The sequence below is a fragment of the Nyctereutes procyonoides genome, unplaced genomic scaffold, assembly GCF_905146905.1.
Source record: "Nyctereutes procyonoides isolate TBG_1078 unplaced genomic scaffold, NYPRO_anot_genome, whole genome shotgun sequence".
Taxonomy (NCBI): Eukaryota; Metazoa; Chordata; class Mammalia; order Carnivora; family Canidae; genus Nyctereutes; species Nyctereutes procyonoides.
Window position 1 is genome coordinate 6,780,182 of NW_026575031.1, and position 22,097 is coordinate 6,802,278.

Sequence of the window (22,097 nt, forward strand, 5' to 3'; positions counted from 1 at the left end):
GGATCCCAAAATTTTGCAGATATAGTTGGAATAGTGGGGATAGGTTATAAGGATAATGGATATTTAGTTCTAGAAATTGAAGATTCCAACCAAGTGGACATGGTGTTGATGCCTAAAGAATATCCCCACGAGCAGAAGTTAAAAAGGGTCTGAGGAAGATAATCAGCCAGTTGACTTTCTTTCCCAGTGAAATTTCCCTCTGTGTTCTTAGGATTAATTCTTGTCTCCTCAGTTATTGCCTAAACTAAAAGGGACTAATATTAACTGTGTGAGGCCAAGGATGCCCATTGCAGATGGCTTTCGGATGAAAGTGGAGAGTAAGGGTGACTTAGATTTGCATATTCATGAGTAAGAGATGCCCAAGTTCTTTTTTTCCTAAGCTATAATCCTCTACACCATAACTAAAAACACTCTTTTCAATATTTTTAAAAACTTGAATTATTTTATTGCCACTACAGCATGGACTGTGATGTTCACAAAGGATGGAAATAAATGAAGTGATGACCATGCTCTTGCCTTGACTTGGAATGATGCTCTTAGAGGATCGTGTCCTTGATGAAAGTGCCTTACTTTAGTCTGAAATTCATGTCTGTTCCCTCATTTCATGAGTATCTAAACTGTAAACAAAACAAAACAAAAAACTGAGTGGTCAAGTTAATGTTATGATGGAGAATCTTATTTACCAGAAAGGCAAGAGCTTTTCAGGAGGAAGAGGTTTCGGTATTAAATGTTTTTCTTTTGTTCTGTGCTTGTGCTTTCGTGGGGTTTTTTTGCCTCTTTCATGTGTGTCCTACTTTGTCCTCCTCTGAAACCATTTGATTTTGAAATACTTTGTCCTCAGATGAGGTGCTTTCTATCACCTCGGCTGTCATTGGGGTCAGATTTGTATTAAAATAACACGTGTCTACTTGGAACAAAAGCATTGGTTTCAAGAAGGTATCACTTTGAGCCTTACCTTGTTTTTATTTCCGTACTTGATTTTCTCACCTCTGGGGAATAAATGCTTTCACTGTGGCAGATGGCCAAGCACTTCCTGATTCGCATATTGTATTCTTTTAGCCCACTTCACCTAAGTTTCCAGAAGACTTCGATGATGGAGAGCATACAAAGCAGGTAAATTTCTGATGCTTTCATTATGGCGTCTTCACTCTTGGATTTTAATTACCATTTTTCTTCTTTTTCAATTAATTACCTTCTGCCGCTCATTCTCTTGTGTCCTGGGAACAGTGCGGGGGCGGGGGGGGGGAGGAATATCAAAAGATGAAATGCTTTCAAATGTTACTAGATTTGAAACATAAAAATGCCAAGGATTGGCACGGAAAATTAGCAAATTCCGGGGTTCTTCTGTGTGGCTCATTGTGCTTTTGAAGTACTGTTTGGAATCTTGGCTTAGCTGTTGGGAAAAAAAAAAAAAGAGAGAATGCTTTTAGATTTCACTATTTTAGAGAAAGCTTGGAAGTTTTTAAGAAAAGAATACAATTTAGAATGATAGATTTTTTTTTATTTGTAGTTAAAGTAGCCCAGATTGTGACGGGAAGACTAAACAGTCTGATTTTAACAGTTATTTTAAAGTAAAATACTTTCTTCTCTGTGCTAGAAATACCTGAGTAGGCATATACATAACTCACGTCATGGGTTATTTGGCACCCAGCTGATTTGAATGAATAATCATTAGTGTTTGTATATTGTGCGTCTGGTGTGCATTTCCTCTTAGCGCTTGGTGGTTTGTCATGGTGAAGCCTTCCGTGATTGATACCCCTGGCATGTGGAAGTTCATTTCTGAGGCTGACTTTTCTTAGTGTAATCAAGGCAACAATCCCTTATTTAAGGTCCTAATGTTGAGGACAGAAAGCTAGCTAGAGCATGGCATTAGTTTGCAATTTCTTGCTTATTGGCTATGTATCCAGTTGGACGAGTCGCTAACTTATCCAGACTTTAATTTTCCTCACCTGTCAAATAAAAAGATTAAGTACCCTTTATGTATTTATATTAGCACTAGCGTCCTGTGTCTTGGTAGTATTTAACACAACATTGATTTATGGCCAGAGGGACACGTCTGCCTCGGCTGTCCCATTAGTGAAGGACCATCAGGCAATCTGCTGCCTTACATTTCTACTTCTTTTGTTAGCTTTTTTTTTTTAATTTAAAAAAATATTTTATTTATTAATGAGAGACAGAGAGAGAGGCAGAGACACAGGCTCTCTGCAGGGAGGCCGATGTGGTACTCCATCCTGGGACTCCAGGATCACGACCCAAGCCAAAGGAAGACACTCAATCGCTGAGCCACCCAGGTGCCCCGTTAGCTTTTATCATTGATTTGAATGAGTCATTTTCTGTGTTTGCGGATATCATAAATAAATATTCATTTCGTAGCCTCTCCCTGTAACAAGGTCAGGCTCACTCAGTATTCCCACCTGTTGGCAGCCATGGGGTCTATTTTATTAAACTACAAACACAAGAGCAACTGTACAAACCATTTCTCTCGACGATGACTACTCAGCCTCTCACAGGTACATGCTCGAGACCCTTGCGTGGCTATGTCTGGGCTCGAATAACTGGCCCCCAGACCGCAGCCCCTAATATCTGCCCCCATATTACAGTCATTGCTTTTTGTTGTTGTTGTTTAAGATTTTATTTATTTAACAGAGAGGGAGATCACAAGCAAGGGGAGCAGCAGAGGGAGAGGGAGAAATAAGCTCCTGGCTCAGCAGGACCCTGGGATCAGGACCGAAGCTGAAATCAAGAGTGGGACACTCAACGGACTGAGCCACCTGGGTGCCCCTACAGTCATTGCTCTTTATCTGAAAGGAGACCGTGATAGAAAGTGCTTATATTCTGAATTTAACACGATTGTTACCCCCACAGGAGAGATGGAGCAGTATAATAAGGTTCATCTAAAAGTTGAGGCGTTTCTGATCCCAGGTATTCCTCTCTTTCTAAGTCCTTACAGTAAACAAGAGAATGAAGGACTCATGAAGAAACCATTCAAGGTTTTGTTTGTTTTCAAATAGTTCCCTGCTTAATAAGATGTAGTGGTTGTGAAGGTATGATAAGTGAGTAATGTAAATCAAGAGAATTCCAGGGAGTGGTTTTGTTTTGTTTTTTTTAAAGATTTTATTTATTTATTTGACAGAGAAAGAGAGAACACACAAATAGGGAGAGGGAGAAGCAGGCAGGGAGCCTGATGAAGAGCTTGATTCCAGGACCCTGGGATCATGACCTGAACCTAAGGCAGTTGCTTAACCAGCAGAATCACCCAGGCGCCCCCAGGGAGTGGTATTGTTACAGATAACATAAATGGAGAAGACAAAAATCAAAACAAGATGCAAGGATTCCAGCAGCTACTATGCATTATAATTTCTTCTAAAATCAGGCATCCAGAGACATTTGTTTTATGTTCCTACACCCTTTTTGAGACAGTATTTTGTGTTTATAAGGCCTAAGTTTTGCTTCTTTGTTGTTGAATTGAAGGTTTTTTTTGGTTGGTTATACCAATAAGTATAAAAAGGGCCTGCCATTTATTTATTTATTTACTTGAGAGAGATAGCATGCAGGAAAGCGGGGGAGTGAGAGGGGCAGAGGGAGAGGGACAGACAGACTCGCCACTGAGTGCAGAGCCCACCGTGGGTCTCGATCTCAGGACCCCGAGATCATGACCTGAGCTGAAATAAAGAGTGCGACGCTCAACTGACTGAGGCACCCAGGTGCCCCAAGGTGTACCCAGCTTTTAAGATACACTCATATTGCACTGTTGCACAACTCTGTGGCCCTAATGAAGTGCAGGGGGGAAGGTGACAGATTCAGAGATTTCAGAAATACCAATTAGAATGCATCAAGTAAGTGCAAGAAGGGTGGTTATCTTTTCTTTGCCCCAAACCAGCCACCAGCTTGTCAGAATTCCGAAGCATCATCTGTTGAATCGAGTCATCAGTGTGTCTGGGTTTCATTACAGAAATCTGTCATCTCCTGGCTGTTGAACCACGATCCCGCCAAGCGGCCCACAGCCACAGAGCTGCTCAAGAGTGAGCTGCTGCCCCCACCCCAGATGGAGGAGTCAGAGTTGCATGAGGTTCTGCACCACACCCTGGCCAACGTGGACGGGAAGGCCTACCGCACCATGATGGCCCAGATCTTCTCCCAGCGCATCAGCCCAGCCATTGATTACACCTACGACAGCAACATGCCGAAGGTGGGCTTCCGAAAGAGCTCAGCTTGGTTCATAGAAGGGTCAAGTCAGTTCCTTACTTTTCATGGACTCCTTTAATGCCTCCAATGTAGGCGTTCATCTGAGGTCCATGTATGTAGGGTGTGTGCATATACATTATTCTGGAATGAGCCATGCTTTTGATCACTTAACTCTGAGGAGTTTCTGACCCACCGCCACCTCTCATCTGCCCAAGAGTCTAAGCAGCAGTGCTTTTGGAGACTGAGCCCTGGCAGATCTAACCAGTTGAGATTCAGACCATGTGGTCAGTAACTCCCAGTGCTGGCTCCCCCTGGAGGTACACCTGGGAGGCCCTTGGTCCCTTCCAACACTCAGGCCCTATGTCTCATCTGGTGACTTGGAATCTCCAGGTGTAAGGCACCCCAAGAGTCTCTGTCTAAGAGCTCCTAGGTGGTTTCTGAAGCATAGCCAGTTTAGCAGCCTGCAACTTTTTCTTTTTTCTTTTTCTCCTTTTCCTCCTTCCCTCTCTCCTTTTTTTTCTTTTCAAACAAAAACAGTCTGAAACAATAGAGCAAAATGTTAAAATTTGAAAGTTGGAGGGATGAACAACTATTTGTTATATTCTTAGTATGTTTCTGTATGCTTAAAATAATGGGGTAATTTTAAAAGAGTAGTGGAGAAAAGTAGTGGTAGGATTTGTGGAAGACCACTATAGTTATCAAGGGCCAAACCAGTTTTTGTTGGCTGGCAATATTAGGAAGATACTTACAGGATTACAGGTGACCTTTTTATTTTTATCTTTTTCTTTGTTTCTAATTTTTTTTTCAAGTGAAATGGTATTACCTGTATAATAAACAAATGAAAAGGAACACTCTTTAGAAAATATATAAATGCCATGTAACTTTCAAGAGGCCTCCTATAGATCACCTTAGTGGGAGGAGGCCTGAGGCCATTAGATGTTTGATTGCTCCATAGCATCCCTGAGAATCCTTGGGGAGACCGTGTGTATTTGACTAGCTCTCTCTGAAAGGCATATATTATATCAACATGGTGAAGAGTTTGGACTTTGAGCTTTAGGTGGCCTTCTTCAAGCAGGATGTATTGCCAGATGTGCCATTTTCTCTCTTCTCTGAGCATGTTCTAAAAGACACTCATTTGTTCTCTTTTATTGGTCTTGGGAATAGGTAATGTGATGCTTACTGCATGCTACAGGTGAATATTTCAGGGGATCCCTTTGATTTGGCTTTGATGACATGTTAATTGGTCATATTTTAGGGCTTCTCAATCCGTACATCCAAGATACAGCAACATGTGTGTGATACCATCGTCCGCATTTTTAAAAAACACGGTATGTCCTTTTAAAAAAAAAAAATCATAGGCCTTCTCAGAGTGTTCTATTTCATCATTAGAAAGTACTGTCATAGGTTTGGGTGCAACCACATTTTTATACCTTTAACTTGAGTTACAGGCATTTGACTTCAAGGCAAATGAAGCTTATTCAGTGAAATTTAAGCTTATTTTGAACACTCAGCTTATTGTGGAGAACATTTGAATATTATGATATGAATATTACAGCCTTGCTACTAAAGTACAGTTGGTTGGTGGAGTCAGAAATAAGACTAGGTAACAAACAACCTCAGATGAGCTATCCATTAGTGGAATCCGAGAACTGAAGATTGCTTGCGGGTGATTTCAGCTGCCAGTAGCAGATGACTGAACCGTCAGTTGTGTGTGCATTTTCAGTTGCCTCCTGGGAAAAATGAAAACTTGATGATTAGTTATTTTTTCTAACTTGGTATAGGAGCTGTCCAGTTGTGTACTCCACTACTGCTTCCCCAAAATAGGCAAATATACGAGCACAATGAAGCTGCCTTATTCATGGACCACAGCGGGATGCTGGTGATGCTTCCCTTTGACCTACGGGTGAGATTGGGAATGCCCTGGGGCCAGCCAGATGCCATGTCTGGCCACCGGGGATGGGGAGGCATCTGTGTTACAGGATCACCCCTAGCGATCACTTTTTCCCCTTGGCTTATAGTCTTTTTTTTTTTTTTAATTTTTTACTAAAGAGAGAACACATGGGGGGTGAGCAGAGGGAGAAGCAGACACTGAGCAGGGAACCCCACGCAGGGCTTGATCTCAGGACCCTGAGATCGTGACCTGAGCTGAAGGCAGATGCTCAAGGCGCCCCTCGGCTTATATTCTAAATATCACCTTTGGGAAACATTCTCGAGGGAGTTAGTGGGGTGAGAGCATTACTGGAGTTTAGTGAACGCCCAACCTTGTGTATGTCCACCTTGCTAACTGCAGAAGTACTTACAACCCTAGAAATCAGGCCCCGGCATTGCAGATGCCACATGTGCACCTCAGTGTTGAGCTCTGCCGAGTGACCGTAGCCACTTGACCTGGCCAACTTGGACAACGGATACAGTTTTTTTCTTTTCCTGTTAGCTAGATTTTCACTAACTTCCTAATGTCTTAATGTCGAGAACAATTCTACTGGCAGCAAGTGCCTCCGCTAACTGGGTGGGCTGAGTCTTGCTGGTGCTTGCTTGCTTCTGACCCCCAGGATTCCCTCTGACAGTGGCTCTGTGTTGGGTTATCCACCCACCTAGTGTCGGCTGCTAACAAGCCCGTCTGCAGCCCTGTACATGCATAAGACAGACAAGAGTTTAATTCCCCTAGTGTACAGAAAGCACTGACAGGTGGAGAGATGGGCACAGGATATAACCAGGCAGTTCTCAGAGAGAAAATGCACGGGGCTGATAAACTTCTGAAACGATGTTCAGCCTCATGCATAATAAGGAAATGCGAAGCAAAGGTATCTCAACTTCACCCATGGGACTGATAAAGATATTTAAATTGCTATACTTAAAACTGACTAACATTAGGACACTAAGGTGCAGATTTTAAGATTTTATATATTTGGATCCCTGGGTGGCTCAGCGGTTTAGCGCCTGCCTTTGCCCCAGGGCGTGATCCTGGAGTCCCGAGATCGAGTCCCACATAGGGCTCCCTGCATGGAGCCTGCTTCTCCCTCTGCCTTTGTCTCTGCCCCTCTCTCTTTCTATGTCTCTCATGAATAAATAAATAAAATCTTAAAAAAAATATTTATTTATTCATGAGAGAGAGAGAGGCAGAGGGAGAAACAGGCTCCCCACAGGGAGCCCGATGCAGGACTCGATCCCAGGACCTGAGCCGAAGGCAGATGCTCAACTGCTGAGCCACCCAGGCATCCCTAGGTGCAGATTTTTTAAAAAAGATTTATTTAAAAAAAAAAAAAGATTTATTCATTTGAGAGAACATGCGAGTGCATGAGAGGGTAGGGGTAGGGGCAGGGGAGAGGGGAGAGAATCTCAAGCAGACTTCTCTCTGAGCACAGAGGCCAACATGGGGCTCTGTCTCACGACCCCAAAATCGTGACCTGAGCTGAAGTCCAGAGGTGGACACTTGACTGATGAACCACCCCGATGCCCTTAAAGTTAACATTTTTAAACATCAGCTCCTTTTTTCTGAGCTGATAGTAATTCCCCTCAGATAAAAAATGACTACCCTTTGAGAATTTGATCCATAGTTAATGTACAATGTAAGACCTCTTGGGATAATCTAACAATGATTTTACAAGTTGTGGTTATGATTAGTGGCTGGGTAAGAATTTCACCTAGGATAGCATGGGAAAAATCACAGAATTCACCATAAGAGATAAGACCCATTTTGAATGTATTATCATAATGGCACTTTAAAAAACATTTCAGATTTTTACATAATTCACATTATTTATAGTAGCCAAGATATGGAAACAGCCCATGTCCATGGATAATGAAGATGTAGTATATATACATACAATGGAATGTTACTCAGCCATAAAAAGAATGAAATATTGCCATTTGCAACAACATGATGGAACTAGAGGGTTTTATGCTAAGTAAAATAAGCCCGAGGAAGATAAATATTGTATGATTTCACTTTTATGTGGAATCTGAAGACCAAAACAAAACAAAAACCCAGACCCTTAAATACAGAGAACACACTACTGATTGCCAGAGAGGCGGTGGGTGGGGAAATGGGCAAAATAGATAAAGGGGAAAAAATTCACAGATAATTTGCACTGGTTTTAATTTGGCATAATAAAATTGGACAGAGCAGAGGATCCCTGGGTAGCTCAGCGGTTTAGCGCCTGCCTTCCACCCAGGGCGTGATCCTGGAGTTCCGGGATCAAGTCCTGCGTCGGGCTCCCTGCATGGAGCCTGCTTCTCCCTCTGCCTGTGTCTTTGCCTCTCTCTCTCTCTCTGTCTCTCATGAATAAATAAAATCTTTTAAAAAATAAATAAAAACCGAGGGGTTGTTGGCACATTTCAACACTGATCTTTGAACCTTTGTTTTTCAGGTTCCTTTTGCAAGATACGTGTCAAGAAATAATATATTGAATTTGAAACGGTATGAAACAATGAGGGTTTCATTTGGTGGATGTGGGAGAGAAACTAAGGAAAAATGTTTTATCATTTGTGATCCTCACACAGCAAAGAATTTTGGGCTTGAAATAATGAGTTTGGAATATGGTCAAAATGCCCATCCACAGTACCCCGTTTTAGGGTGACAAAAACTCTTTGCCTTATTTATTTTAAAGTTTTTATTTATTTTAGAGAGAGAGCATAAGCAGGGGGAGTGGCAGGCAGAGGGAGATGGATAAGACTCCCTGCAAAGCAGGGAGCCCGATGTGGGGCTCAATCCCAGGACCCTGGGATCATGACCTGAGCCAAAGGCAGACGCTCAACCACTGAGCCACCCAGGTGCCGGGCCTTCTCTTTAAAGGAGACATAGCTGTTGGGGAGGTACCCTGAAGCTCTTGTGGTCTATCCTGTGCCCTCTAAACTTTCCAAGCAACATAACTAATTATTTTCACAAATGGTTGCTTGACAAAAACATCTGGCTGTTCTGGATCACAGATGGCCCCTTTTAAAAGTTAATTGGAGGGACAAATGGCCAACGGTCTCTGTGTGAAAACTGCCTACACAGGTAACTGAACAAAAACTGCTTGTAGAGACATGGAGTAAACCCAGCAGGAGTGCGGAACACTCCAGACCTCCAGGCACTTAGCAGTGGAAAAGGTTTTTCTGTACATTCATACCCCGCAGGGGTCAAACAGTGAGATCTTCATAAATTGGAGCAGTATTGTTGTCAGCGAGGCACCCTGCTTCAAAGCGCCTTTCGTCAAATGAAGTCAGAGTGCTTTATGTGCTTTAATTCTCTGCTGCAAGTGAACAATTAATTAATAGTCATAGTCCTAAGGTGTATCCCTCTAGAGAGTAAGTACTAAAGGTAAAATTATTTCTCGTGTGCAATTTCATCTCTATTTCATACATTAAAAAAAAATGTAGTCCCCTAATTTAATAGCAGTACCCCCATAGGAATTGGCACCCAAATCTGTCTTTAAGGTCCCTTGATCATACCACTGATTCATTTTCTCATATTTCTTTTCTCTCGTTCAACAATCTCTTACACCTATTTGATTCCAGTAAGCAATGACCTTTTACATCTGGGTTTCTCCCTCCAGTTACTGCATAGAACGTGTCTTCAGACCTCGCAAGTTAGACCGATTTCACCCCAAAGAACTTCTGGAATGTGCATTTGACATTGTCACGTCTACCACCAACAGCTCTCTGCCCACTGCTGAAGTCATCTACACGATCTGTGAGATCATCCAGGAGTTCCCGGCACTGCAGGTTACTTCTCAAGTCTGACATTCTGGGGCCACTTGCTAGGGTCTGTGACCCAGGGAGGGTGGCAGGCAAGAGGGCTTGACTACAACAGAAGTGCCCCTCCGTTAGTGCCAGCAGTGGGTCACGTTTGACTTAAATAACTGATAAGAATTTAATGAGGTTATTTTTGGGTTTATCTCAGGCTCTCTCCGCCTTGACAGGAATGGGTTCTGTTTTCATCTGTTTTGGGGGAAGGGTGTTGTTGCTTGGCCCATTCTTCCAAAACACAAGAAATTAGCTAGAATTCCTACGATACTTTTTAGTGTGTCCACCCAGTTCTGCACCCTCTGTGGCCCCTTCCTGCGCCCCACCCTGTCTCTTAGCTCCCCAGCTTCACTTTCCATTGAGCTGGCCTCCTTCCTCGCCAGTGGAGACTGCTGTCCTCAGGCCTTCTCTCTGGGTCCCACACCCGGGGCCGCTCACCCCCACCACTGTGCCAGTCACAGTGTTCCTTGTCTAGCAAGACTTGTCTTCCCAGCCGCTGTTTGCGAGCCTTCTGTCCCGGAAGCCTGACTGCTCCCTCATCGATTGGCCAGCCACCTTTCCTTCTCCACCCTCACAGCCCTTGAGGTGAGACATCTCCTGCTCACTGAGGGCAGAGCCGATGTGTCCACTTTTCTGTGCACCCTGCTGCACACAGCTCAGTGCACTGCTCGCGAATCAGCTCGGGTGGACAAAAGTGACGACGGTGCTTCCACCAGCCTGTCCCTAAGTGTCGTTTACTGTTGAACCAGGTCCTCTCCCATGCTGATACCTCTGTGAACTCCTTCAGGCTTTTCACCACAGCCGAGGACCAAAGTGTTTTATTTTTTTTTTAATTTTGTAAAGATTTTATTTATTTATCTGAGAGGGAGAGCAAGCCCCTAGAGGGAGGGGCAGAGGAGAAGCTGACCCTTCACTGAGCAAGGAGCCTGAGGCATAGTTTGATCCCAGAAACCTGGGTTCATGACCTGAGCCGAAGACAGACCCCCAACCAACCGAGCCACCCAGGCACCCTGACCAAAGTGTTTTAGAAGGATTTGATTCTATTACACTCTTTGATTATGACAATATAAAAAGAATATTTGTGAAAATATAAGCCAGAAGGCAATATGCAAAAATTCAATCCTTCCCCGATCCCCGGCCTGGATGGTAAGTTGGTGGAATGATTCTGGATTTGATCATGTACCTGTACTGCTTTTATAATTAAACTAATAATTTTTCATTCATATCCTAGGAAAGAAATTACAGTATTTACTTGAACCACACCATGTTATTGAAAGCAATCTTCTTACACTGTGGGATCCCAGAAGATAAACTCAGTCAAGTCTATGTTATTCTGTATGATGCAGTGGTAAGCATTTAGTTACTTCCACTTGATACTGAAGCATAATGATAGTTAATAAGTATTTTCTTAGTGATGTAACCATAAGACTGAATTGGGAGTTTTATCTCCTTGCCTCTTTTCTCTAAAGTAACAATTGGGGACGCCTGGGTGGCTCAGTGGTTGAGCGTCTGCTTGGGCTCAGGGCGTGATCCCAGGGTCCTGGGATCTAGTCCCAGAGGGAGCCTGCTTCTCCCTCTGCCTATGTCTCTGCCTCTCTGTGTCTCTTATGAATAAATAAATAAAATCTTAAAAAAAAACAAAAACAATTGGAGGGAATGATTGTATGAAGAATAAAAGGCTTATGCCTTCCACTTAATTCTTCCAATCCACCTATACTGATCAGTAAAGCCATTTATAGATTTGGTCATTTGGATTTTTGGTTGAATCGGGGGAGAATGGTTTAGACCTCAGGTAGAGCCTCATTCAATACCTCCTTCCTGGGGGGCTGGCCTAAGTTAACCACATCATAGTATTCATTGCTCTCTAGTTTGTGTGCAGAGCCTAGAGGGGAACCACTGAAAATTTTATTTATTTATTTATTTTAAGATTTTATTTTTATTTATTAATAATAGACACACAGAGAGAGAGGTAGAGGCACAGGCCGAGGGAGAAGCAGGCTCCCTGTGAGGGGCCTGATGTGGAACTCGACCCCAGGATCCAGGATCACGACCTGAGCCAAAGGCAGACGCTCAACCACTGAGCCACTCAGATGCCCCATCACTAAAAATTTTTAATAGTGTTAAGGTGCTGGGATGAAGGTGAATGCTTATCTTTTCTAATTTCTTTCTTTCTTTCTTTCTTTCTTTCTTTCTTTCTTTCTTTCTTTCTTTCTTTCTTTCTTTCTTTCTGAGATTTTATTTGAGAGGGAGAGTGAGAGAGAGAGAGAGAGCGAGCAAGTGAGAGCACAAGAGCAGAGGGAGGGCAGCCCCAGTGGCACAGTGGTTTAGCGCCGCCTGCAGCCCCGAGTGTGATCCTGGAGATCCGGAATCAAGTCGCAAGTCAGGCTTCCTGCATGGAGCCTGCTTCTCCCTCTGCCTGTGTCTCTGCCTCTCTCTCTCTCTCTCTCTCTCTCTCTCTCTCTCTCTGAATAAATAAATAAGTAAATATTTAAAAAAAAAAAAGAGCAGAGGGAGAGAGAGAAGCAGTCTGAGTAGAGACCACCCCTATGCGGGACTTGATCCCAGGATCCTGGGATCATGACGTGAGCCGAAGGCAGATACTTAGAGGGGCGCCTAGGTGGCTCAGTTGGTTAATTTCTTTTCATATTAAATATTGTTTTTATAATAAATAAGAGGCATCCATGAGATTTAATAACCTATAGAGTCATATAGTCCATGACTAAGTCAGAACAGACCATGGATGTCTATGCTGGCTTACCATTTTCTATACACCGAAAAGCCTAAGTAGCCTTTCTCTCATGTGGCAGGTACACATCAAGGGCTCTCATTTTACTGTTTCTCAGTGGTGCTTTTCCCCCAGAATTGCTGCTCCTTTTTGGCAGCAGCAGACACTGTGTCAGTTGGATACTGGCAGGAACCCTAGGGATTATGCAAGGGGGCTTCATGTCATCCAGTTCGTTTCTCAGTCAGAGCCTAACTGCCAGCCTGGGGTGCAGTGCTCAGAGCCCGTCTGCACGTGGCTTGTGTTAGAGGAACACCGATCCATTACTCCCTCGCTGTCCAAACAGAAACACCCTGGTTCGGCCTGTCCAGCCCTGGGCTGTCTCATCATTCAACAAGGGCAGCTTCTGGGGGACACTTGACGGGATGAGCACTGGGTGTTATTCTGTATGTTGGTAAATTGAACACCAATAAAAATTAATTTATTAAAAAAAAAAAAGGGCAGCTTCTGCCTTTCATCTTCGATGTTGGGGATTTTCTTTCTTTCTTTCTTTCTTTCTTTCTTTCTTTCTTTCTTTCTTTCTTTTTTTTTTAAGATTTTATTTATTTATTCATGAGAGACACACACACACACAGAGGCAGAGACACAGGCAGAGGGAAAAGCAGGCTCCATGCAGGGAGCCCAACATGGGACTCGATCCCGGGTCTCCAGGATCACGCTGAAGGATCACACTGAAGGCGGCACTAAACTGCTGAGCCACCTGGACTGCCTTATGTTGGGAATTTTCATATTTTAAGATGCATGTGAGAGGTGCCTGGCTGGCTCCATCAGTCGAGCATGCAACTCTTGATCTCAGGGTTGTGAGTTCAGGCTCCACATTGGGTACTGAGATTACTTAAAATCTTTTAAAAAATTAAAAAGACAAATATTAGTTTCATGTGAACTGAAAAAAAATTTTCTAACCACAGAATTAATCCATCCTTCATGATTTGGAGCAGTTTGTCCAATGTGGATGGTAGACTTGTCAGCATTAGCCTGGAGATTGCATCTCTTGTTCGGGGCCAAATTTGGTGACTCTCGTCCCCTTTCTCTTCCACATTAGACAGAAAAGCTGACAAGGAGAGAAGTGGAAGCCAAGTTTTGTAATCTGTCTCTGTCATCTAATAGTGTAAGTATCTTGTCATGATGCCATCATAGCTTTCTCTGTATGAGAAAGTGTCACCCCATTTTTGAGGCGGTGTGGCAATGCTGCTCCCTGGCACCTCAGGACCGGTTTCCCCTGAGCGTTGATCAGGCCGTGGCAGCCTCTGGGATCAGGAGCAGAGGGCCCAGTGCTGTGATCAAAGCCTGCCTCTCCATGCCACTGGGCCCTGTGTGGTCAGCATCCTGCTCGGACTGTAAGGGCCATGCCCGGCAGAGCCTCCTGCTAGTGGCTCTAGGACTCATTATCCTTTTCTGAAATAGATCCTATGGGACCAGAGCGGGGCACAGAGCTCTGCAGATCCATCTGGGTTTCCCTCATCACTGGCCCCCGATCTTCCAACACAGCAGAGTGGAATTAAAGCCTCTACTTTTCTGGTACATTTCCTACTCCTACAGTCTTACGTTTGACCCCAGCAGCAATGAGGAATCTCTCGTGCGGTAAACAGGTTTGTCATATTCTCTCAACAGGCATCAGGTTGGTCTCTGATGTTTGGCATGGTATCCCACACTCCATGGAGTCACTGAATAGCTGAAGACAGCAGGGATTTCTGACATTTTCCTGAATATTTATATAAGAAGAGATACTTCTTTGAAACCTCCCCAGGATCCCTCTAGCTCTGGTTGGGCGCTCAATTACGTATCCTGTGATGATCAGCAAATTCACGTATAAAATAGATTAAAATATAGCGCAGAGGCACTCATTCTTTTGGACACCTGCAGTGTGGTGGGCACAGTGCTGAGCATATAAAGGAGTCAGCTGAGGAGGCCACAGGCTGCTTTCAACTGAATTCATATTGCCCTTTAAAAAGCCACGGGGGCATCCGTGCAGTATCTGTTTACCCTCAGCTCTCTAACAAAACGTGCACACACAGGCAGCAGCTCAGGGCAATTAGCATACAGTTAGGTAGGGAGAGTAAACTAGATTACAGAGCCTAGGGATTCTAGAAATTAAGCCAGGTTAAATTTTAGATGTTAAGTATTGGGGGAGATATTAATGGTACACAAAGTGACCAATGATATAATATTTTAATATGAAGCACAGGATTTCCATAAGCCTCTAGACATGTACACAGCACATACCTATGAGCAGAAATAATCTCATATATAAAGAGCATGAAATATCTGCTCAAGAAACTGCCGAGTCCAGTGATTGCTTACCTGAACATTCAAGCCCAAAAGGTTCTTTGAACTAATGTCACACTTCAAACATATTTCACACTTGCACATGGTAGCTGTGTCAGCTGCTCAGATGTCCTCTTCTTGTTAAACCTCTTGTTAGGGATCCCTGGGTGGCGCAGTGGTTTAGCACCAGTCTTTGGCCCAGGGCGCGATCCTGGAGACCCGGGATCGAATCCCACGTCAGGCTCCCGGTGCGTGGAGCCTGCTTCTCCCTCTGCCTGTGTCTCTGCCTCTCTCTCTCTCTCTCTGTGACTGTCATAAATAAATAAAAAAATAATAATAATAAGTAAACCTCTGGTTATTTGATGATCAGCATTCATTTGGAGTTGTACATTTGATTAGCTTAAAAATGGAAAAATTAGCACCTTGTAAAGGCATTTGGTATTCCCATTATTTAAAACTGGGACTCAAAAAAAAAAAATAAAACTGGGACTCTAAGGATATTAGAAAAGGAAGTAGAAATATTGCAAGCCAGTGTCTGGCCCAGTCTTTGGATTTCACGGATGGGGCACCTCAGGCCCAGTCACATGGAGTTTGTTGATGCCAGGGTGAGGACACAAACCTTGAGTTATTGATTCTAGTAGTAGTAGTAGTTTATTAATGGGGTAATTCAATGTTAAAATTTGAGAAGGAATAAGTTTTTATTTTAAGAAGAAAAACATTTAATATACTAAAGAAATTGAGATTATATTACTTTTTGGATTTTTAAAACATACATGTAGTTTATGATTATTATATGAAACTGGATTAAGCTGAGTCTTCATTCAGCTCTTAGTTTCCATGCACCAATTTATCATTGAACCAGGTTATGCTTGTAGAATCTTAAAATAGCTATAATTGTATTTAACTCCCAGGAGCTACAGTGGAGATTGTCTTTCCAGTTTATGACCTTAGTTACTTCTTCCTCTACCTGCTGTGTGTCAGGGACTGGGTGGCCCTGGCCTACAGATAACCTCTAGCCACTGCCCTCCTGTGAGAGCTGGGATGGAGGTGTGAGCCAGAGGGAGGGAAGGATCAGGAGGTTGTCTGTGGGAGGTGACACCCAAGTGGCACCCCAAGGCTCCAAACAGGACTTATTCAAGCAAAAGGAGGAGGCGGGGTTTCTGGCTTTTTCAGAGTAGAATTAGGAACAGTCAGACTTTTCCTGCATTATCTGCCTCCATCCCCCATTTCTGTGCCTGCAGTAACTGGAATTGATGACCACGAGGAAGGTGAAGAAGACAATACTGGCTCAGAAACCTTGTAATGGCGGCTCAGCTAGTATTAGCTGGGAGATTAAGTGCCCAGAGCACGTCTGTGAGATGCTTTCGAGTTCCTGGGAAGGATAATCCTCAGCCAGGTTCCCAGTAAAGGTTAAAATCGCCTCTGACCACAGAATTGCTCTTCGTGGAGGTGCAGGAGCTCTGCTGTGTCCCTTGTGTGTGGAGACCCCGTGCAGCGTGCGTCCTCCTTGCCGTGGATTGGAAGCTAAATGTGCCTTGTTTGCTTTCCAGCTGTGTCGACTCTACAAATTCATTGAGCAGAAGGGAGATTTGCAAGATCTAACACCAGCAATAAATTCATTAATAAAACAGAAAACAGGTGTTGCCCAACTGGTGAAGTATGGCTTGAAAGACTTAGAGGAGATCATTGGGCTGTTGAAGAAACTCGGCATCAAGTTACAGGTTTGGCAAACTGTTGGATTGTACCATGGATCTGTAGTGTTAGCGCAGGGGGAAGTGGGTTTTTTGGGCTAATGCTAGTAGGTGTTTCATTCTTCCAGAATCCTGGTTTCTCCATTTTGGAATGTGTGATTTCTAGTGATAGTTGTGGCTTCAATCAGAATGTCCCTGGAAGTTTCATGATTCCTGTAGTACAGCAGGTCTGATGTCAGTTAACCTCCGTGAAGTGGTGATTTTTTTTTCTTAAGATTTTATTTATTTATGCATGGGAAATACAGGCTCCCCATGGAGACCCTGATGTGGGACTCGATCCCAGGACCCTGGGATCATGACCTGAGCCAAAGGCAACCACTGAGCCACCCAGGTGCCCCAAAGTGGTGATTCTTGAAGAGAGCAGAGTTTCTCTTACCTGGCAGGCTATACTTAGACATCTTCCTGATTGCTGTGATGCTATTGATGGAAAACCATGCCCCTGACATGTTTGTGTGGGATTGCACTTCATAGGTCTTGATCAACTTGGGCTTGGTTTACAAAGTACAGCAGCACAACGGAGTCATCTTCCAGTTTGTGGCGGTCATCAGACGGAGGCAAAGGGCTATATCAGAAATCCTTGCAGCTGGAGGCAGATACGACCTGCTGGTGAGGGCTTGCCCTGTATTCGTTGATTTATTCTGGCTTAATCTCCTTTCTTTCTCACATTAGTATTTTGAAGTCTTCCAAACCTTCAGAAAAATTGAACCAGTGGTATAATTGAACACCTTCATGCCTTTTATCTAGGAATAGAAATGTACCGTGAACCACATTTGTAGTGTTTTTAACTTTTATTTTATTTTTTATTATTTTTTTTAACTTTTATTTTAAAATAGTTATAGGTTTACAGGAAGGTTTTATAGGTTTGCAAAAACAGTACAGAGGGATCTTGTGTACCTTTCACTGAGTTTCTGTGAATGGTTGAATCTGGCATAACTATAATTAAATATCAAAAGCAGGTCACGGACATTGGTTACACTGTACATGTGTAATTCTGTACCATTCTGTCACGTGTGTGGAGTCCGTAACCAGCACCCCAATCAGGATTAAGAGCTCTTCTGTCGCCATATAGATCCGTTGGTGCTGATATTTACTAGTTCAAGTGAAGTACAGAACCTTTACCTCTCTGGAAGTCCCTTTACCTGTTCCCCCCCATTTATAATATAATTTTCTTAAATGTTTCCTCTCCATACATTGAGATCCACATCAGACAGGGTTAGGCTTTTTGCTTCAACTGTCAAACCCTGAGAAATTCGAGAAGAAAGTCTGTGTACTTAACCCAAATTTCTGATTTCTAATGGGAAATATGCTGTTATTTGAATTCTCCCTTATAGGAAAGTTGGTTTTCACTCAGCGCTTTTAAGATTTTTTTTTTCTTTGTCTTTAGTTTGAAATTTGATCATGATGTGTCTTGGCATGATTTTCTTTGGATTTACACTCTTTGGGGTTATCTCAGCTTCTTGAATCTGGAGGTTTATGCCTTTTTCCAGTGTGGGCTTCCACCAAGCCCCAGCAGGGTGGCATCGGAGATTAAATGGGAGCTAAGATTTTCATATCTGCCTGGGGTGGTGCAAACAGTGTCACTGGAGGCCAGGAACCGGAAGATTTCAGACCCTCGCCTCCACCCGAGTAGTAAGAGGCCCCGGAGTGGGCTGAATGGGAGGCAGTAACAAGGTTTTCTGTTGCATGCCCCCCCCCCGTCCCTCCCCCCAGTCCCATAAAGGCAGATTTCCAGCATATTATTCTAATAGCTCTTACGTCTTCCCTTCTTTTTGCTCTCTTTCTAGGACTTTGATGACAAAGTTCAGGTTTTTGTTATATCCCTGAGGTTCTGGGGCCTTTTGCCTTACGGTCTGTTTTCTCTCTTCTTCAGATTGAATAGTTTCTACTGTTTCATCTTCAGTTTCATTGGTTATTTCCACTGGTTTCCCCCATTCTCTGTTGAGCCCATCCAGGTTTTTCTTTCTTCTTCTTCTTTGCTGAGACTTCTTCTTCCTCCTCATCCTTCTTTTCTTTTTTCTTCCTCCTCCTTCTTCCTCCTCCTTCTTCCTCTTCCTCCTCTTCTTCCTCCTCTTCCTCTTCTTCCTTTTTCTTCTTCTCCTTCCCTATACGTAATACTTGTTGAAGGATTTTTTGGTGGTCATTTTAAAATCCTTGTCAGAGATTTCCAACACGTGTATCATCTTGTTTTTGGTGTCTGTTGATTGTCTTTCCTTACACATTTCTTGCTTCTTGCCATGGTGCATGATTTTCACTTTCCCCGGGATATTTTATGTATTCTGTTACAAGACTCCGGAGCTGGGGATCCCTGGGTGGCTCAGCGGTTTAGCGCCTGCCTTTGGCCCAGGGCGCGATCTTGGAGTCCCGGGATCGAGTCCCACGTCAGGCTCCCGGCATGGAGCCTGCCTCTCCCTCTCCCTGTGTCTCTGCCATTCTCTCTCTCTCTCTCTATGTCTATCATAAATAAATAAATAAAAATCTTTAAAAAAATTAAAGAAAAAAAAAGACTCCGGAGCTAAGCTAGGTCTTCTGGTTTAGCAGGCCTCCTCTGATAGCACAGGAGTAGTGGCAGTTGGTTGAGGGTCAAGATCTAGGTTCCTTACTGAGCTTGCTTCAGCATCCCTAGGGTGGGAGGGGTATCTTGTTAGTGATGCCACATTCCTCTACTGGGACTGTGTGGAGGGATGGGGAGGTAGCAGGAGACTCCTGGAGAGCAGAGGAAGTTCTAGCTTCCCACTCAGCCGTCTCCAGCACCACCTCCACAGGGAGGGTGACCTCGTTACTGCTTGGGTGGAGGTGAGGGTCTGAAATCCTTCAGTTCCTGGCCTCCAGTGACACTGTCTAGGGGGCAGGTGTAATACCTCAGGCAGAAAAGAAAGTCCTGCCTCCCATTTAGTCATCTTTTGTCATGCCACCCTGCTGGGGCCTGGTGGAAGAGGGGGGCTGCTGACATCTGGGTGAATATGTGGGCCTCTGCTGGTAAGGGCAGGCCTATGCTTTTTCCTGTGGTGTTTGGCTAGAACATGACAGGTATTATATAAACACTTTTTGCCAGGTCGCCCCTTTCTTGATCTTTTTGCTAAAGAGAGCAGGTCTTCCTGGGGGCTTCTCATTGGTTCTCTTTGGCATTTCTGGGTTGTCACTGTATGTTATTCCTCAGATCCTGTGGTTCCCTAGCCAGTTTGTCACCCTTTCTTCACTTCATAGTCTTCTTATATTTGTTTTTTGTTTTATTTTCAAAGATTTTATTTATTTATTCATGAGAGATGCAGAGAAAGAGGCAGAGACACAGGCAGAGGGAGAAGCAGACTCCCTGCAAGGAGCCTGATGTGGGACTCGATCCCAGGACCCCAGGATCACACCCTGAGCCAAAGGCAGACCCTCAACCACTGAGCCACCCAGGTGCCCCTTCTTACATTTGTTTTATAAGTAATGTCCAGGATTTTTAGCTATACTCAACAGGAGGAATAGCAGAGAGAAGTATTCTTACCTGTCTTGGTCCAAAATCAGAACCGACATACGTAGTTTTAAATTATCTAGTGACAAGGATGCCTGGATGGCTCAGCGGCTAAGCATCTCCCTTCGGCCTAGGGCGTGATCCTGGAGTCCCAGGATCGAGTCCCACATCGGGCTCCCTTCATGGAGCCTGCTTCTCCCTCTGCTGGTGTCTCTGCCTCTCTCTGTGTGCGTCTCATGAATAAATAAATAAAATCTTTAAAAATTAATAAATAAATAGTCTAGTGACATACAGCAAGTAAAAAGAAACAGATGGAATTTATTTTAATAATATATCTTATTTAACCCAAATACCCAAAACGTTTCAACATACAATCAAAATTTTCAAAATTTTTTAGCTATTTTACATTTTTTCTAAGCCTTTGCAATCAGTGTATATTTAACCCAATATATCTCAAATACTATTTCAACATGTAATCAGGCATGTAAATATTATTAATGAACTATTTTATATCCTCTTTGTTTCCATTTGGAGTCTTCGTAACCTCTATGTATTTTATAGACAGCTCATGTCAGTTTGGATTAGTCCTTTTTCAGATGCTCAATCCACATGTGTGGCTAAGTGGCTGCCATATTGAACAGTGTAGCTCTAGATTCAGCATTTGTTAGCATTTTCCTAAATTGGCATGTGTGCTTACTCCCATCTCTCCCTTCCCTTCCTTCTCTTCTCTTTCTCTCTCTCTCTCTCCCCCAACCCAGGTCCTCATGCATACTTTTTTTTTGGTTGAACCCTTTGATGATAAGTTGCTACCAAATGTGTGCCTTCCAGTCATTGCTTTGCCTGTGATTACAGTTTCTTTTCTATTTTATAAGCAGAGCTGTGCCTTTCTTCACAGATTCCCCAGTTTAGAGGACCGCAGGCTCTGGGACCAGTCCCGACAGCTGTTGGGGTCAGCATAGCCATAGACAAGATATCTGCAGCTATCCTCAACATGGAAGAACCTGTAAGTTCCAGTTTTGCTTTCCAGCAGGCTCTGGGCTGTCTTTCATTTTGTAGTTATTTATATGGAGCCTGGGTATGGCAGTAGACTAAGGCTTCGGGAAGTTGCCTTTGCCACAGTAGACAAGCCCACGACTTGGCATCAGTCCTTGCATCCTTAGCCTCTAGCTGGGGGACCTCAGACAGCTCATCACATTTTTTCCTGGCCTTGTTCCTCTTGTTTTTGATGCACTTTGATGCGTTGTAGCTGTCAAGAGACTAGCAAAGCCAGCCCCTTGTTCAGAAATCCTGCTGGACTCTACAGAGCTATAAATGGTTCTTTTTCCTTTTCATTTCAGACAAGATTAGCTTTCCCAGAGGAAAACAATATCTTCCTGATGGCTTAGAATAGCTGAAATAATTTTCTGAAAAGACTAATATAAAAGCTTTTTGTCAGATTTTTTTGGTTTTGTTTTGGTTTTGTTTTTTTTTTACTATGTCATTTTGAAGCTAAGACTTCTATTGCTGTACAGGATTTCAAGATGCCTGTCTTCACATGAGTGGTGCCTCCCTCCTGGTGCTGGTCTCACCGATATGCCCACAGTCTCGCTCCTCTAAACGTAACCACTCTGTTTCTGATCCAGGTTACAATAAGCTCTTGTGACCTCCTGATCGTAAGTGTTGGCCAGATGTCCATGTCCAGGGCCATCAACCTAACCCAGAAACTTTGGTCAGCAGGAATCACAGCACAGATCATGTACGACTGGTCACAGGTAAGGAGACAAAAAGCGCCCACGAGCAGAGTGCGTGTAGTCAGGGCTGCAACGGCGAATCGTCTGCTCCAGCCTCAGGGTAGAGTTCTCTTAGACTCTGCTTCTCTCTGGGTAGAGTTGCTTCCTGTGTTTCGGATTGCTACAGTAACAAAGTACCACAGGTTTAGTGGTTTAAAAGGATCTAG

At 43.6% G+C, this 22,097-nt stretch overlaps 1 protein-coding gene across 8 annotated transcripts in view; it reads left to right on the forward strand.

Annotated features, from left to right (window-relative positions):
* EIF2AK4 (eukaryotic translation initiation factor 2 alpha kinase 4) overlaps positions 1 to 22,097 on the forward strand; it is a 107,757-nt gene that overhangs the window by 62,906 nt on the left and 22,754 nt on the right. For 7 of the 8 annotated variants that reach the window (XM_055316584.1, XM_055316587.1, XM_055316585.1 and 4 more), the window contains 12 exons: positions 1,060 to 1,113; positions 3,953 to 4,189; positions 5,441 to 5,513; positions 5,967 to 6,088; positions 8,553 to 8,602; positions 9,720 to 9,888; positions 11,141 to 11,257; positions 13,734 to 13,799; positions 16,507 to 16,677; positions 17,179 to 17,313; positions 21,057 to 21,164; positions 21,784 to 21,912. In XM_055316584.1, the coding sequence (XP_055172559.1) occupies positions 1,060 to 1,113; positions 3,953 to 4,189; positions 5,441 to 5,513; positions 5,967 to 6,088; positions 8,553 to 8,602; positions 9,720 to 9,888; positions 11,141 to 11,257; positions 13,734 to 13,799; positions 16,507 to 16,677; positions 17,179 to 17,313; positions 21,057 to 21,164; positions 21,784 to 21,912 (1,431 nt within the window). The remainder of the gene's footprint in view (positions 1 to 1,059; positions 1,114 to 3,952; positions 4,190 to 5,440; positions 5,514 to 5,966; positions 6,089 to 8,552; positions 8,603 to 9,719; positions 9,889 to 11,140; positions 11,258 to 13,733; positions 13,800 to 16,506; positions 16,678 to 17,178; positions 17,314 to 21,056; positions 21,165 to 21,783; positions 21,913 to 22,097) is intronic. The other variant, XM_055316586.1, reaches the window with a different exon arrangement.